The sequence below is a fragment of the Triticum urartu genome, chromosome 2A (assembly GCF_056163025.1).
Source record: "Triticum urartu cultivar PI428250 chromosome 2A, HENAU_Tu73, whole genome shotgun sequence".
Lineage (NCBI taxonomy): Eukaryota > Viridiplantae > Streptophyta > Magnoliopsida > Poales > Poaceae > Triticum > Triticum urartu.
The window spans coordinates 739,658,476-739,672,232 of NC_141874.1; the positions used below are offsets into that span (position 1 = coordinate 739,658,476).

Genomic DNA, 13,757 nt, shown 5'->3' on the forward strand with positions numbered 1-13,757 from the left:
TTTGTCCATGGCGTTTTTATCACATCCACCCAGGTTAGTATGAAACGAGAACGCACATCTATGTTGTATTTGCTGCCGTATGTTGTTTGCATCAAAAACGTTCTTTGCATGGTGAACACGGCAGCAATTCATTCTTCAAAGAAGTGAAGCGATGTATAAAATGTGCATCGGCGGCCGTCGAGTGATCACCCGTCATTTTTCGTAGTCCTCTTAGTTATGTACTAGCATAGATGTTGCGTACGAAAGTAGGAGCAATCAAGTTGTTTTTTCTCTGACATGGAGGCAAGCTGGCCTTGTTGTGCTATGCTCATCTCAAATTTTATGCTACGTCTACTTATTTTAGCTAAACGTAGGTTTTGGCGTCGTCAAAAGTCATGTTGTCGGCGTCAAAAGCCCTCATAGTCGGAGGCTGCGTCAACATCTTCATACACGTTTTATCAGCAACCGTCCTACAGAAATAAATACACGAGAAACGATTTACAACCAACCAAGTAACCAGGAGCATTGTGTTAGTTGTACTAATTAACGTCAGAGTGTCAAAGAATGGCATTACCGTCCAAATATATCTTACCTTTCCTTTCTTAGCTTCCATCTGCAAAAGAGGGTGAAACACATGTATAGTTAACAGCAAAGCAACAAGAATGGTACAAGGCTCAGCAAAAAAATTAAAGATGGTATCGTTCATACATTTTCGTCGTCTGAGTCGCTGCTGCAGCCTTCATAACAATAATATCCCGCCTTCACCTGACCGGCAAGGTATGCATCGGCACTGATGGGGTGCTTCATATTGACATCCCTATGCATGGTACAACCATAGCAGTATCCTTTATATTAACAAAAAACACAAGAAAAGAGTTAACTGCAAGGTAACCAACCAGGCACCAATACTACATCATAATTGCTGACTATTTTAAGTACTGAAAGTAAAAGATTTTCTTTGTACACATCAGTCATGGCCATGCATGAACCAGTTTGAAAATGTTCACAAATCTAAAGCTCACGGATCTAAGCAAGGGGCAAACTAACAACTCACGAAACTAAAGATCAAGTGCTGTGGTCAGAAACACATTTATGGCTATATGTAACAGATAATCTCAAGTTGGTGCCAACCACAAAATGCATTTCATCAATACTCAAAATCTAAGAAAAGGGTAGAATGTACCATTATCGGTAGATTCAACCGGGCAGAAACAGGTGACCGAAAATTCCTCTTCTTTTCCTTGTAGCACACATTTGACTTCCGCAAAGAAAAGGTTTTCAATGCCAGTGTTAGAATCACCAGCTCCTTTAGTCACCGTGAAATTGAGATGATAGTAGCATGTAGTACGCCCCTCAGAAATTGTTGTGGCGTGCAAAACATCTTTGAGTTCATATGCAAGATCCTATCGTAAGAAGCATGGGTCTGATCAACAACTATTGCATGGATAAAACAATGAGAGAAAGAGAGAGAGATAGAGAGGAGAGAGAGCAAACCCCCGAAAGGCTGTGATCCTCATTATGCTTGTCCACCAAAGCTTGAAGTAATCGGCGCATTTGATTATGGAATTGCTTGATGATATAGGATCTGGAAAGCTTCTTCCTTCTGCCATCAGGCCAATAACGAGCTTTTTCTATAGAAATCTCTCGTGACGGAACCCCACCTTTATTCATTAGCCTAATTTAGATCAGAGCATTGTATATGGTTAGTAGCTTGTACTTTCTCAGAAGTGGACAATAGTAAGTTATACTGTACAAAAGTTAATGTTATCAGTAGGACTACGATGCACTAGTTTGGACAGAAGGTTGCAGACTGGTGAGCAACAAGAACAAGACCTGAAAAGAAAACCAGGATTGTTCACATGTGTATAAGTTCTCGGTGCGTTACTCCTAGAGAAAAAGCTATCCCTTTTTTGATTTCAAGGTTGCAAACTGTTTGGCCTAGTTAACTAACAGAGACGAACTTTCTGGCTATCACCATTAATTGACAGAAATAGAGGTGTGTGATACTCCCTCCGTCCGGAAATACCTGTCGTGGAAATGGATACAAATGGATGTATTTAAAACTAAAATACATCTAGATACATCCATTCCTCAGACAAGTATTTCCAGAGAGAGGGAGTACTATATTAGTTTCAGCTATTTCTATGATTTATACATACATACATACATGCACTATTTAAACAACTGTCTCGCAAATACATTTACAAAAGTATACCACTAACTTTTGGTGCCATCGAAACAGGGATATACTACAAATCATCATTGTATACTAGTTGTGTTTCCTACAATCAAATTGTTAGGTTATCAGAGGAATCCAGCTTGAAAAGTCATTTGTTATTAAATTCGACATAACGAGTCAATAGCAGATATGCACTATGGTAAGAGCGATGAACATTCATCCAGAATTGAGTTGAGGAGATTTACAGCTTTGGATCCCGATGTTGATGAAAATAGCGATCCATAGCCTTATCGACTTCCTCTAAGCTCTTAAACGGCCCGCCTGCATTCGGATATGTGTGGAAAGATCCCTTAAGATCAAGCCTGATGTAATATCCGAAACACCAGTCCTGTCGTTCTCGTTGCCAAATGCCTGGTCCAGAAGGTGAGGCAAGGCAGTTCGCTGATGGTGGTGAGGCCATAACCGTGTCCTGATCCGGCTGCTGCCCAGAGGAAGACGATTTGTCCTCCAATGTTGTAGCCTTGAGCGAGTCCTTGAGGGAAGACACCTCTGCAGGCTTCTCATCAGGAACCTTGTCGGAACCGGACGATTTCTCCTCCAATGATGTACTAGCCTTGAGGGACGACACATCTGCTGCAGGTTCCACCACGAACTTGAACTGGAATACCTCGTCGCTGGCAGGAAAAGCAATCAAAATAAATTGGAATTTCCATTGATCGATCAGTGAAATGAAATAAAGTAGTACAGTAATAAACTGGAATAAGTAGAAGATAAGATTCGAGAGGGAGAGGGAGAGGTACACACGTCGGAGACGGCGGCGGAGCCAGAGGCCTCTTTAGGAGGTGACGGGCGATGTAGAGGCTGGTGTAGAATGTACGGACTGCTTGTTTAAGATCCTGGAGATCTCGGAACACTCGCCCAACTTTGGCGGAGATGTACCTCGGGTGATAGTTCCCCTCCTCGTCGACGCGGACGTAGACTGTAATCGGCTCCAAGCCGCCGCGGGGACTGCGCCGGGGGAGGCACTCCCGAGGAAGAAGCGCCTTGGACGCCATGAGAGCCGCCGCCGGAGGAAGACGATTGGGGTTTGCAGATTTCAATTACGGGATAATCCTCTCAGATTGAGGAGAATCGGACGGCTATTTCGACGGGAGGCGCGCGTCTCCCGGCGCTTCGTGAAGGCGCCGCCCAGCCCTTTCCCTCGGACGTTCGTGGGCCGCAGCCAAAATTAATAGCAGTCCGTCGCTGGCACGAACTTTTTTCTCACCACTCGATCTTTTTTTTTCTAGATTAGAAGAAACCGATACTGTTTATTTACGCATTTGAAACAATCATGAATTTCAAAAGATATTGTTTAAAAAAGTTTGAGAACTCATGTTTTTTTAATTGAAAAAATGTTAATGGATTTAGAAAACGTTTGCGTATTTGAAAAATTCACACATTTGATACTATAACATTCACAGTTTTAAATATTTTATTAAGAATTTTAGAAGTTCATGGATTTAATAAATCATGAATGCGAAAATACATTCAATGAATTTTAAAAATATTTTTCAACTTGTTCACGGATTTGAAAAGGTCATGAATTATACAATGAAAAAAATTAAAATATAAATTTAAAGAAAACCCAAAAATAAAAGAAAAATAAAACAGAACAAAAACCTAGCAGAAAAAAAATAGCAAAGGAAAGAATAACCAAAAAAAACCATCGAAAGCTTCCTAAAACGGTGCAAAAGGATTGCCAGCTAATCTACCTTAATGAAGCTTTATGTTTTTAAGACATACTTAACGAAGCTTTATATGTTTGCGCTCGCTACCAGGAGAGTAATTTTTTTTAGAAACTATAGACCTTTATTAATCAATGGTCATAGGCATACATATGATATCGGGCAAGACAGTAAGCCACACATGGCGTCCGGAAGAAAATGAAGTAGCAGCCTTAGCCGAAGAATGAGCTTCTACATTGTGCTCCCGCTTTTCATGAATAACCCTGGTTGCTCGAAACGATCCCTGTCAATGATTTATTTCACGAAGTATAGCAACATATCAACACAGAGCAAAGGTCTGAGTGTTTGCCACCACTTCAGATGAGTCAGATGCAATGCATACTAGATGACCCGTTGCGCCAATGGCGCAAAGGCCAAGTGTAGGCCAAGTATTGTAAGAATGTGCATTAAAATATTTCGTGATGATACATGTTTTCTAAGACGAAAAAAACTGATCCAAACCAAGAGTTATCTGCAAACAAATTTTTAAAATAGTTTGACACGTCTAAGTCATACTCCATGCTATATCTCCGAGTCATGTGTTATTTACAAACTCTTGTGAAAGATTAATGAATTTCAGAATTTCATATCACCGGCTTACAGTTCAAACCCAAACTCAGGGCATATTTGAAACCAAATCTGGAAAAGGGCAGTCAAATACTCCTGAAAAGTCATTTTCACAAAGTTTTATTATATAAGTAGTAGTATATGTGAAAATTTCCAAGATATTTCTGACAAGTTTTGAGCAATGAAATTAATCCTGACCAGTTGCGCCAATGGCGCAAAGGGCGAGAGCAAACCGAGCTTTCAAACCATGCAAGTAAGAATATTTAGAGACCAATCATAAAATACTTGAAGCATAAGAAGATAAATATCTAGGTATGATGTTCATACACAGTCACTGTTCATACATAATATTATATACTACAATGCATGGTGGGTTTATAGGCCAAAAGAAAGGCATGAGATCAGTTCATGATAAGCAAAGCTACATAGGCAGAAATGCATCATATAGATAGCTCTGGTCATTCAGCTTATGTTAACTAAGTTATGCAGTCATTTACATCAGGTAGAGTCATCGCTACATGTTCCATTGGTATGAAAAATGACCTCAACATCTAAGCAACTCTTCGTGATGGGTGTATTTGGTGGGTTGTCATTGACAAAAGCAGAAATGCCTTCCATATCATAGTTGAGTACCCGATAATTCTTCTTTGTTTTTTGTCTATTATCTCTGTTACATAACTATTATCTCCAAAAGGCACCACCAAAAGACTCACACCTGTTGAAATGATGCAACGTGAGACAAGAAACAGGACATCATAAATAAAGTGAGTAATAACCTTTCTTCATAAGAGATAAAAAAAGGAAGTCAGCAAAGAATAAGTAGACAACAAGTGATGTTTGATGGACCAAGCCGTACCAATATCATAATATCATAGAACCATAACGGTTGCATTTAACTAACATGATGTTGCCTATTTCTATTGTTGGCTGAACTATAACAAAAGGAAAAGCATAATTATTTTCCCAATGCGAGCCAATAGATAAATCATGGTAACCAGTTCTGGCTAGATCCAACAAACCACATGCTGAAAAACAAACGCAAAAGAATTTCTTAGAAAGGTGAGTAGAAGATGGAATCTATATACATGAGGTTACTGATTTAATTCCTGCCCTTCTTGCCTGTCAACTGTGGGAGTGTGCAGGCAAGGACGACTCGTTGCTAATTTTTCTACATGATGAGAAAAAAGATGCAAATTTTTAGCTACATGAGACATGCTTATGGAAAAGTACTATTGATTCAACTATACCTCTTCTTTTTTTTTCACTATGTCAGTTAGCAACAAATCACTATTTTCTTCAGTGCCAGTTGACAGCATACACAATGAAACAAAAGGTGAGACGTTGGTTAGTAGCCGAGCAGTCACTTCGATATTACCCAGAGAAAGGCAAATGACCTTTATCATGTTTTGTTCCATCTGGCTTCTCCTTAAAGAGACCCCAGACATTTGGGTCAGCAAGGCAGCACCACATAATCTTAAGAGTAGTAGATGTAGTGCCAAGCATGTACTCTAAAAATTCTGGTACATACAATCGAATGCATAAATCTATTAATTTGGTCACTGACAATATTTATATCATTAACAATGTGCACTACTCACTTCTTTAAATGAAAATAGATGAAATGGCACTCTGATGTGCAGCTGAAAATATATTACTCCCTCTGATCCATAATAAGCATCGTAGTTTTGAACTAAGGTTAGTTCAACTTATTTCAAACCCGCGACACTTATTACGGATCGGAGGGAGTATGAAATTATGAATATGTAGCAGGTCTCTGGAACTACAAATGAAAGATCATGCATATTATTAAAAGCGAACCTAGAAATATGGATTCCATGGTCACATTTGCAGAAAAACTTCATATGAATGTTAAACATTAAAAACATAGATCTGGTTCCCTTTTCAACATACCATAAATGTGTGTGGTGTCCTAAAAACCTCTATATCTCCAAGTAGGCGATACCTTACTACAGATATACCAAGGAAATATTACACACTCTATTATAATGATTTGAAGAAATCGACAAGCTCGTAAAACTTAAATGCCAACAGACATTCCTTTAATTAATATTCAAAGAGAGAATTATTACATATAGAGAGAGAATTATTAATCTGAGAGCTACCATTTATTGGTTTGTAAGAAACAATATACAACATCGGAATCCTCTCCATGTAGGAATCATCAACTAACTCCGTTGGCAAACATAGGGGTCAATGGAAGAACTTCTATAAAGCTCCTATAAACAATCGATGTGAACTGTATGTAGTGAACGCAAGCTTGCTGCAGGGTGCCACTTCAGGTGATGCATAACCCTAGCTGATTCTCCTAGGCTCCCTACAATATATAATTTGGTAAAGAGTAGTGCAGAACGAGAGACACGAAAAAAAACATTTTTCTTGATGAAACATTACGGATCAAGCCGGTCTATTTGAGGCTTTCTGTTAAATTCATCAGACCATGGAACAAAGGGATTTAGCGTCGCAGGGTTATTTGTCGGCGGTGTGCAGTAGGGTTGACGGGAGATGAACTCGAATTGGGTTGGAGTGTGAACTGCGTGCCACCAGTACTACATAATTCCTCCACTCATCAGCCTCAACTAAGGATGGTGGCTTCCTGAATAATTTGCTAAAAACAGAATTGAACATCAGACAACCGTAATCACCATATTCTCAAGACATTTATAAAAAATGATTCAAATGTTGATGCAAAAACGCTGGACCAGAAAGAGGCCAAAGTATGCGTTCAAATTCAGTAGTTCCATGAAGATTCCAAACTGGCCCTTCCATATCTCCTCGCAGCTAGTGCATCTCTTGTCTGAGGCAGAGAGAGGATGCCAGACACTCAAACAGAGCACAGCAAAAATGGTACAACCATGGAATAGGAGGAACACATTGTAGGACTGGATGAGCAGAAAATTTGGCGCGGATAGTGATGAAAACATGCTTCCAAAATATAAGTTGGAGGAGACAGGGCTCATACCACACACACTGTCTTCAGCGTCCGCAATGCAGGGACATGGCCATCTCAAGATCAATCGATGGGCGACTTCCTTGTCTACTGCCACCACAAGGCAACTCAACATCCACTCTAGATCAAGCAAAAGTCACCTTCCACATCTTGAAGACCATGACAGCATGGCAGTACTCTCCGAAGCAACAAACATAAGTTACATATCATGGTGCCTACAGAAGTCAATGAAATTCAAATTCTGTCATAACAGTAGATTCAGGACTTCACTGTGTAACATATATATTGGTAGGCTTGAAATTACTACACAAACCAGAGAAAAAATAGGAAGATCTACATCACTTATTTTAGCATGTCAAGATTATAAGCTGCAAACGTATGTTCTTGAGCATCAGTTGTCTACTGAGCATACCCGGCCTAAAGAACACATATAGACAAAAATCAATTGCCTTTAGAGGAGAACTCTCCTTGTTGTTCGCATATAAGTTCTCTGGTTTAAGGTCCCGATGGATGACACCTTTTCTATGGCACATCTGTCACACTTTAATGGCAAGAATACATGTCTGATGTCACAAAATAATTCCATAATGCAAGAAACTAAGATGTGAACACATGATGAAATGACTAAAGGAAAACAAAAAAACTTGCTTCCACCATGAATCGCTGAATTTCCAAGTAGCTGTGCTCACAAATTTATACATAGAAAGAAATAGTGGTACCTTGTAAATTTGTACAACCTATCAACAGCAGAGTTGTGAATTAATATCTTTGTCTTGATGTCCTCATCACCAGGCTCAGTATCACGGATATCTTCTCTTGAACCATCATAAGTAGTGTGGCCATTGTTGAAGTATGACCAGTTATATTCTCCTTGTGTCTCCCTATATTTTTTATTCGGCTGCCCATTGTCGTGGCTGCACTTCTCACGTCAGATTTTAGCTATGGCGCCCCTGCGAAACAAGAGCAAATTTGAATCAAAAGAAAATGATATTAAGAGAAACAGAGTGGTAATTTTGCAAATCCAAGGATTTCGTCACGCATCAGACCTTTATAACAACTATTCCGTTAATTAGCAGAGGCATGAAAAGTAGTATCACACTGGTGCAACTGAGGAAAATTAAAACAACAACAATGTAGGTATATGGATTTAACTCTTAGCCAAAACAATATGCATTTAGATTTAGCTACACATGTATTCATTGTAGCTATCCTTTAATCAGATTGTTTAAGAGACTTTATTCAAACTATTAACAAAGAATCCGGCGAAGTATCACAAAACACAGGAGATGATATACAAATGAAGATACATACCAGCATGTTTAGCAAAAATATAAAACAAAGGCAGAGAAGACACCTTTGTATCATTCAGTGTAAGCTAGAAGAGCACTTTGGATAACACTCAGTGAGCTAGATAGGTAGTAGCCCCAATATAAAGGGATATTCAAAGATAAATGACAAATTGGGGAACAACATCCTGCACTATGATTGTTTTCATGAGGAGATCATAGAGATAAAATGAAGTGTCAGTGCATAATCACCTGGCAAATTCTTGAGTTAACTTCACATTTGCCTTAAAGGTTATATAAAGAGTCATACTAAGGGAATTTAAGGGTGGTGGAAATCGACTCCAACATAAGGAGATTTCAGTTGTATGCCCAATATATGCTTTCAAATAAATAATCTGAAAATCATATTCTATGACTATTTCGAAACAAAGGCACCTCAGGAAGCATGTAGTCAACTAAATAGTAAATAAGGTACCATTTCCCCCCTGAAAAAAGACCATGGCACAACAAATTTCTGTGGCAGCACCTGCGACACAGATGGCGAGGATGGCGTCAGGGAGGGAGGTGTTCCTCCCCTCCGCCTCGACCGGCGGCCCCCAACCTGTTGGCGCCGCCTCATCCTCGCAGCGCCGCTCTTCTTCTTCCTCTCAACTCTCTCTTCTCTCGTATATGGTTTCTCACAAGAACACAAGAACACTCTCATGAACACACACGTACACACATGCCCAAGGAAGAAACCAGCACCGGCTTTGCCGAGAGCTCTCCTCCTTGGTGACACAAACCTATATTTTTCCACAGCCCTCCCGGCCTGCTTATTCTATTACGCAATGCAAACTATATATACACAGGGCCAGCACCAGTGCCGTCTAAACTCACGCCACTACTTTGACCCACTAACTACCTAGCTAGCATGCACACACGCGCACCACTCCTGCCATGCATGCACACACCACGGCCAGCCACACACATTGGCTTGATCCGGTTATTCCTACGCTAGCTAACTGCACGTATATGCTTGAGTCCAACCCAAGTATCTGCAGATAACTAACTGGAAGCTCACGCGGCGCTGCCACAACTAAGTACGCATGCTTCCACTGCGTATTTATCTGCTACGCTACCTGGCTAACTCAAAAAGAAGAAATAATCTAAACCTAGCACTAATAACAAAATTAGTTCCAACACGACCCATCAGCTCAATCGTGTTTGAACTTGTGGCGGATCTGAAACTAAGCTCAATCGTGTTGGAGGAAGCAATAGATGAGCTACTTATACTTGATAAACAATTAGTGCTGCTTAACTACAGAAAGCAGAAGTAACAATATTAGATGGACTGACATAGTACTGAACGTCAACAACTGAAAAAAGAAAAAATGGAGAGAGAATCTTACATCCTCAACAGCAATTCCAAAATGACCAAAACCAGATCCAATATCGTCACTTCTGCTAGTAAAAGAATTCACGTGTTAATTCAATAGAAAAAACATACAGTCTCTGGAAGACAAAGAGATGTCATGGGTGTTTTGACATTTGAAGCTTACACTAAGTGAGCTCTAAACAAAATGTGAGTCCTCTGGTCCGTACCCAAAAAAGGCGTTGGTGTACCTCTCCTCGGGATGTCCCTTTTCTGCAGCTGCTTCATTTCTAAGAACTCTGTACATAAAACCTAGAGGACAGCAAGCTCAGCCAAATTGACAAAACCGCAGTGCTCAAGGCAAATTCATCGTCAACAAGGGACGGGATCAGCGTACTATTTCGTCAGCTGCTTTATCCAGAACATGAAGGAGGCTCTCAAGATGCTCTGCATATTGTCAACCATCAAATCGAATATTGTGCAACTGAATCCGTTGGATTGACAGGTTCTTCAACAATTTCATAGAGGCGAACAAGCAGATATAGATCATACCTTCTTAGAAATGAGACTGTTTTCTCTGAATTTGGTCCTAAAATTACATGATGGCGGACACTACAGGCCAGCAAGAAAATTGATGAACTACTTGGTATACGCTGTCTAGTCAAGTGCCTCAAATATTCTAACGGCAAATGGTCAAAACAAAAGGTTTACCTGATTGAGCAGAATTTCATTAAATTCCAAAAACTCAAATAGTCAGCAACGTGTCATTGGAACAAAATCCTGCGAGATAGAAATAGAAGTGGAACCACAATAAGAACAAATTAGCTCATGAACAAATCATCAAACAGGATAGGGCAAATACTGTGAAAACAAAGTACAGAGGAAAAAGAAGACGCAAAGAGAGAGGAGCATCTCGGCAAGATTCTGGAGGAGGACTTCTTCACTCATGCTCCTTTAGCTGACGCACGCACTGGCCTGCAGCTGCCGCTGCCAGATTGGGTATGGGGACAACGACGACGTGCAGCGGACGACCACTCCTCCACTCCAGCAGCACGCCATCGCCTGGTCCTCCTCCTCCTCACGCATCTTCCCCCTCCCTCTCCTCGCTCACATCACGCCACACGACCAGCGCGCTGGTGCCGACGGGGAGAGGGGAGGAGACGACGAGGAGAGGAGAGGAGCCGATGGCCGTGGCCTCCTCCTCCTCACGCGTCTGCCCTCTCCCTCTCCTCGCTCTCCGCACGCCGCGACCCACGCACTCGCACCGATGGGGAGAGGAGAGGACCCGATGGCGGCAAGAGGGGATGAGGGTAGCGGGAGGAGGAGGTAGGATACGACACGGGGCAGAGGAGAGCGGTGGCGGCGGCGGCAGGCAGATCCGGCATGGGGCAGAGGGGAGGGGTGGCGGCGGCAAGGGGCTCACGGGGGGACGCGGGTTAAGTCGCTCTCGCGCGGGGGCGGGTGACGGCTAGGGTTTCTCCATTGCAGCGGGTGAGTTTTATACACCTGTACTTGCCTGTACGTGAAATTACTAAAATGCCTTTGGCGGGGCACGAAATTACAAGCGATGGCAGCAGCGATTTAGAGGCGACGTGGCTAGCTCGGTCCTGCCTAGGAGTTCTTCAGGGTTTATATGTTCAATGGAGTAGTCTTGAAGATCCATGGCGAGGACTAGTGCCTCGCTGCATGCAAGAGCTTCAAGCGTTGCCGGGTCGACGAAGCCATCATAGAAAATTCCGCGTGAAAGCCCACGAAGGTGACCAGCCAACACAAATTAAACTAACCCTACTATAATTCATAATCTTTCATAGTTATTGCTTCTACAAATATTATCACACTCTCCATAGTAAACCCCTTCTCGTTGTACTGAGATGGAGGTTAGCTTTGAACGGCATTTTTCTTTTTTGTCTTTTTTTCCATCCTAGGTATTTTAATATGCGAGAAAACTTCCGATTTATCCATCTTTGATCATGGAAGTATAACGAACACCAGAAATAATAAAAATTACATCCATATCTGTAAACCACCTAGCGACGACTACAAGAGCTGAAGCGAGCCAAAAGCATGTTGCCGTCATCACCCCTTCCTCGCCGAAGTCGAACACAACTTGTTGTAGTAGACAGTCGAAAAGTCGTTGTGCTAAGGACCCATCGGACCAGCGCACAGTAGCAACCGTCGCCAATGACGAATAATGTAGATCGAAAGGATTCAACCCAAAGACACACCTCCACACGCCTACCAACGATGCTAGACGCACCACCAAAACATAGGCGTGCAACAAACAGATATGAGCAAATCCACCGAGGATAGGTTGCAGGAGACACACCTCCACATGCCTACCAACGATGCTAGATGCACCACCGGAATGGGGGCTAGGCGGTAGACCTTTATTCCATCTTTAGTGAGCCGCTGCCCTCTCGCCTTCATAAACAGGACACAAATCATAACAAATCTTAAAGTAATGACTAACAACGTAGTCCTCACGCCGGCCCCATGGCCCTAGGGCCACGCTGCGGCGGCGCCGACAAGAGGCCCGAAAACCTAGATTTCTTTTTGGAGGAGGAGGCAGCGGCTGCGTGCAGCCTTTTTTTTTTTACCTGGACTCCATATTGGGTAATTGCTCGTGCATTTTGCTACGGGGCATAGCCTTTGGGAAGGAAGCATGGAATATCCCCAAATGGCTAACAAACTACCTAAGGAATATCCCCAAGCGGCAGAAGGATGAATTCAGAAGAAACCTGGCTGAAATCCAGCATATCTTTGAGTACAAAAACAGTCACCATAGTAGCAAGGGCTCTGCCCCAGAAGATGGTGATGTGAACTACATATGAAAGAAGATTCATCAGAAGTTGCCGATGATTGAAGAAGCGGTCATCCGGGAGAAGCGGAAACCTAAGGGCGCATTGATCACACTTCCGGTGTCATTGTACTTGCCCGTCTTTCTTAGTTGCCGATCATCCACAAAAAGCTCAGCTGACTGCAAGGCCAATGTTTCAAATATGAGGTTGTAACAGTAGGCCAATGTTTCATCCTTTTTGTACTATTTAGGAATAATTCCCTTATTGCTCGATGTGTTATTGTATGGGGTTTGTCTGCTCACCGAAGAAATTGTACATTCGAAACAAATTGAGAAGGCTGAGTACGGATTGATGTATGTTGGTGTAAATGTTGAAAATAAATGTGTATCTAGAGTTCTAGACACGGGTGTCCTGATACCTCTTTTTTGCTTCAAAGGGGAAAATGGATATTAGAAAACCTTTTGGTGCCAGTACAGGAGGAGCTCAAAACATTTGTTCGTATATAAAAGTTGCAGTGTGGCCAAACAACAGAAATGCTACCAACATGGTGGCCAAAGGAACATATATACTGTCATCTAGAACTTCAGTTACAGGAATACACTCCACCGCAGTTGCTGCTAGTGTAACAAGAGCCAGTTTACCAACGGGCACTAATCTGCGCCGGCGCACCGGCCCAACCGTTCGACCGGTTGGGTCAGGGCCGTTGGATTTGAGCCGCGTGGGCCATTGGATCTGGCGGAAAAAAAGGATTTGCCCTGCAGCTTCTTCTTCCTCTTGCTGGAAATCACATCTCCCACTCGGTGCACGCATCCTCTCCCCTCCGGTGGCTGACCTCGTCGCCAGTCCCCACTCCCGCCGGCCGT

General features: G+C 42.1%; 1 protein-coding gene across 15 annotated transcripts; it reads right to left on the reverse strand.

The window, feature by feature from the left end:
• Positions 1-214: 214 nt before the first annotated feature.
• Positions 215-11,584, reverse strand: LOC125540252 (uncharacterized). 15 transcript variants are annotated; one of them, XM_087545336.1, is made up of 17 exons: positions 10,808-11,584; positions 10,649-10,708; positions 10,494-10,543; positions 10,284-10,408; positions 10,134-10,185; positions 8,179-8,409; positions 7,472-7,674; positions 6,403-6,458; positions 5,739-5,913; positions 5,577-5,659; positions 2,963-5,206; positions 2,404-2,832; positions 1,474-1,654; positions 1,163-1,382; positions 688-824; positions 554-592; positions 215-449 (listed from the first exon to the last, which is right to left on the reverse strand). In XM_087545336.1, the coding sequence occupies exons 11-17, from the start codon at positions 3,211-3,213 to the stop codon at positions 438-440; spliced, it is 1,269 nt and encodes a 422-aa protein (XP_087401462.1). In that variant the 5' UTR covers positions 3,214-5,206; positions 5,577-5,659; positions 5,739-5,913; positions 6,403-6,458; positions 7,472-7,674; positions 8,179-8,409; positions 10,134-10,185; positions 10,284-10,408; positions 10,494-10,543; positions 10,649-10,708; positions 10,808-11,584; the 3' UTR covers positions 215-437. The 15 variants fall into 15 exon arrangements, 11 of the variants coding, with proteins under 11 accessions (XP_087401462.1, XP_087401463.1, XP_087401461.1 ...); XM_087545337.1 differs by having other exon boundaries at positions 5,739-5,916; XM_087545335.1 differs by lacking the exon at positions 6,403-6,458.
• Positions 11,585-13,757: the final 2,173 nt, after the last annotated feature.

Coding starts and splice junctions, on each gene's coding strand:
- LOC125540252 (XM_087545339.1), bottom strand. CDS start 3,213: ATGGCGTCCAAGGCGCTTCTTCCTCGGGAGTGCCTCCCCCGGCGCAGT. Junction 1,655..2,403: donor CAACATCGGGATCCAAAGCT/GTAAATCTCCTC, acceptor GATCTAAATTAG/GCTAATGAATAAAGGTGGGG. Junction 1,383..1,473: donor AGGATCACAGCCTTTCGGGG/GTTTGCTCTCTC, acceptor TTCTTACGATAG/GATCTTGCATATGAACTCAA.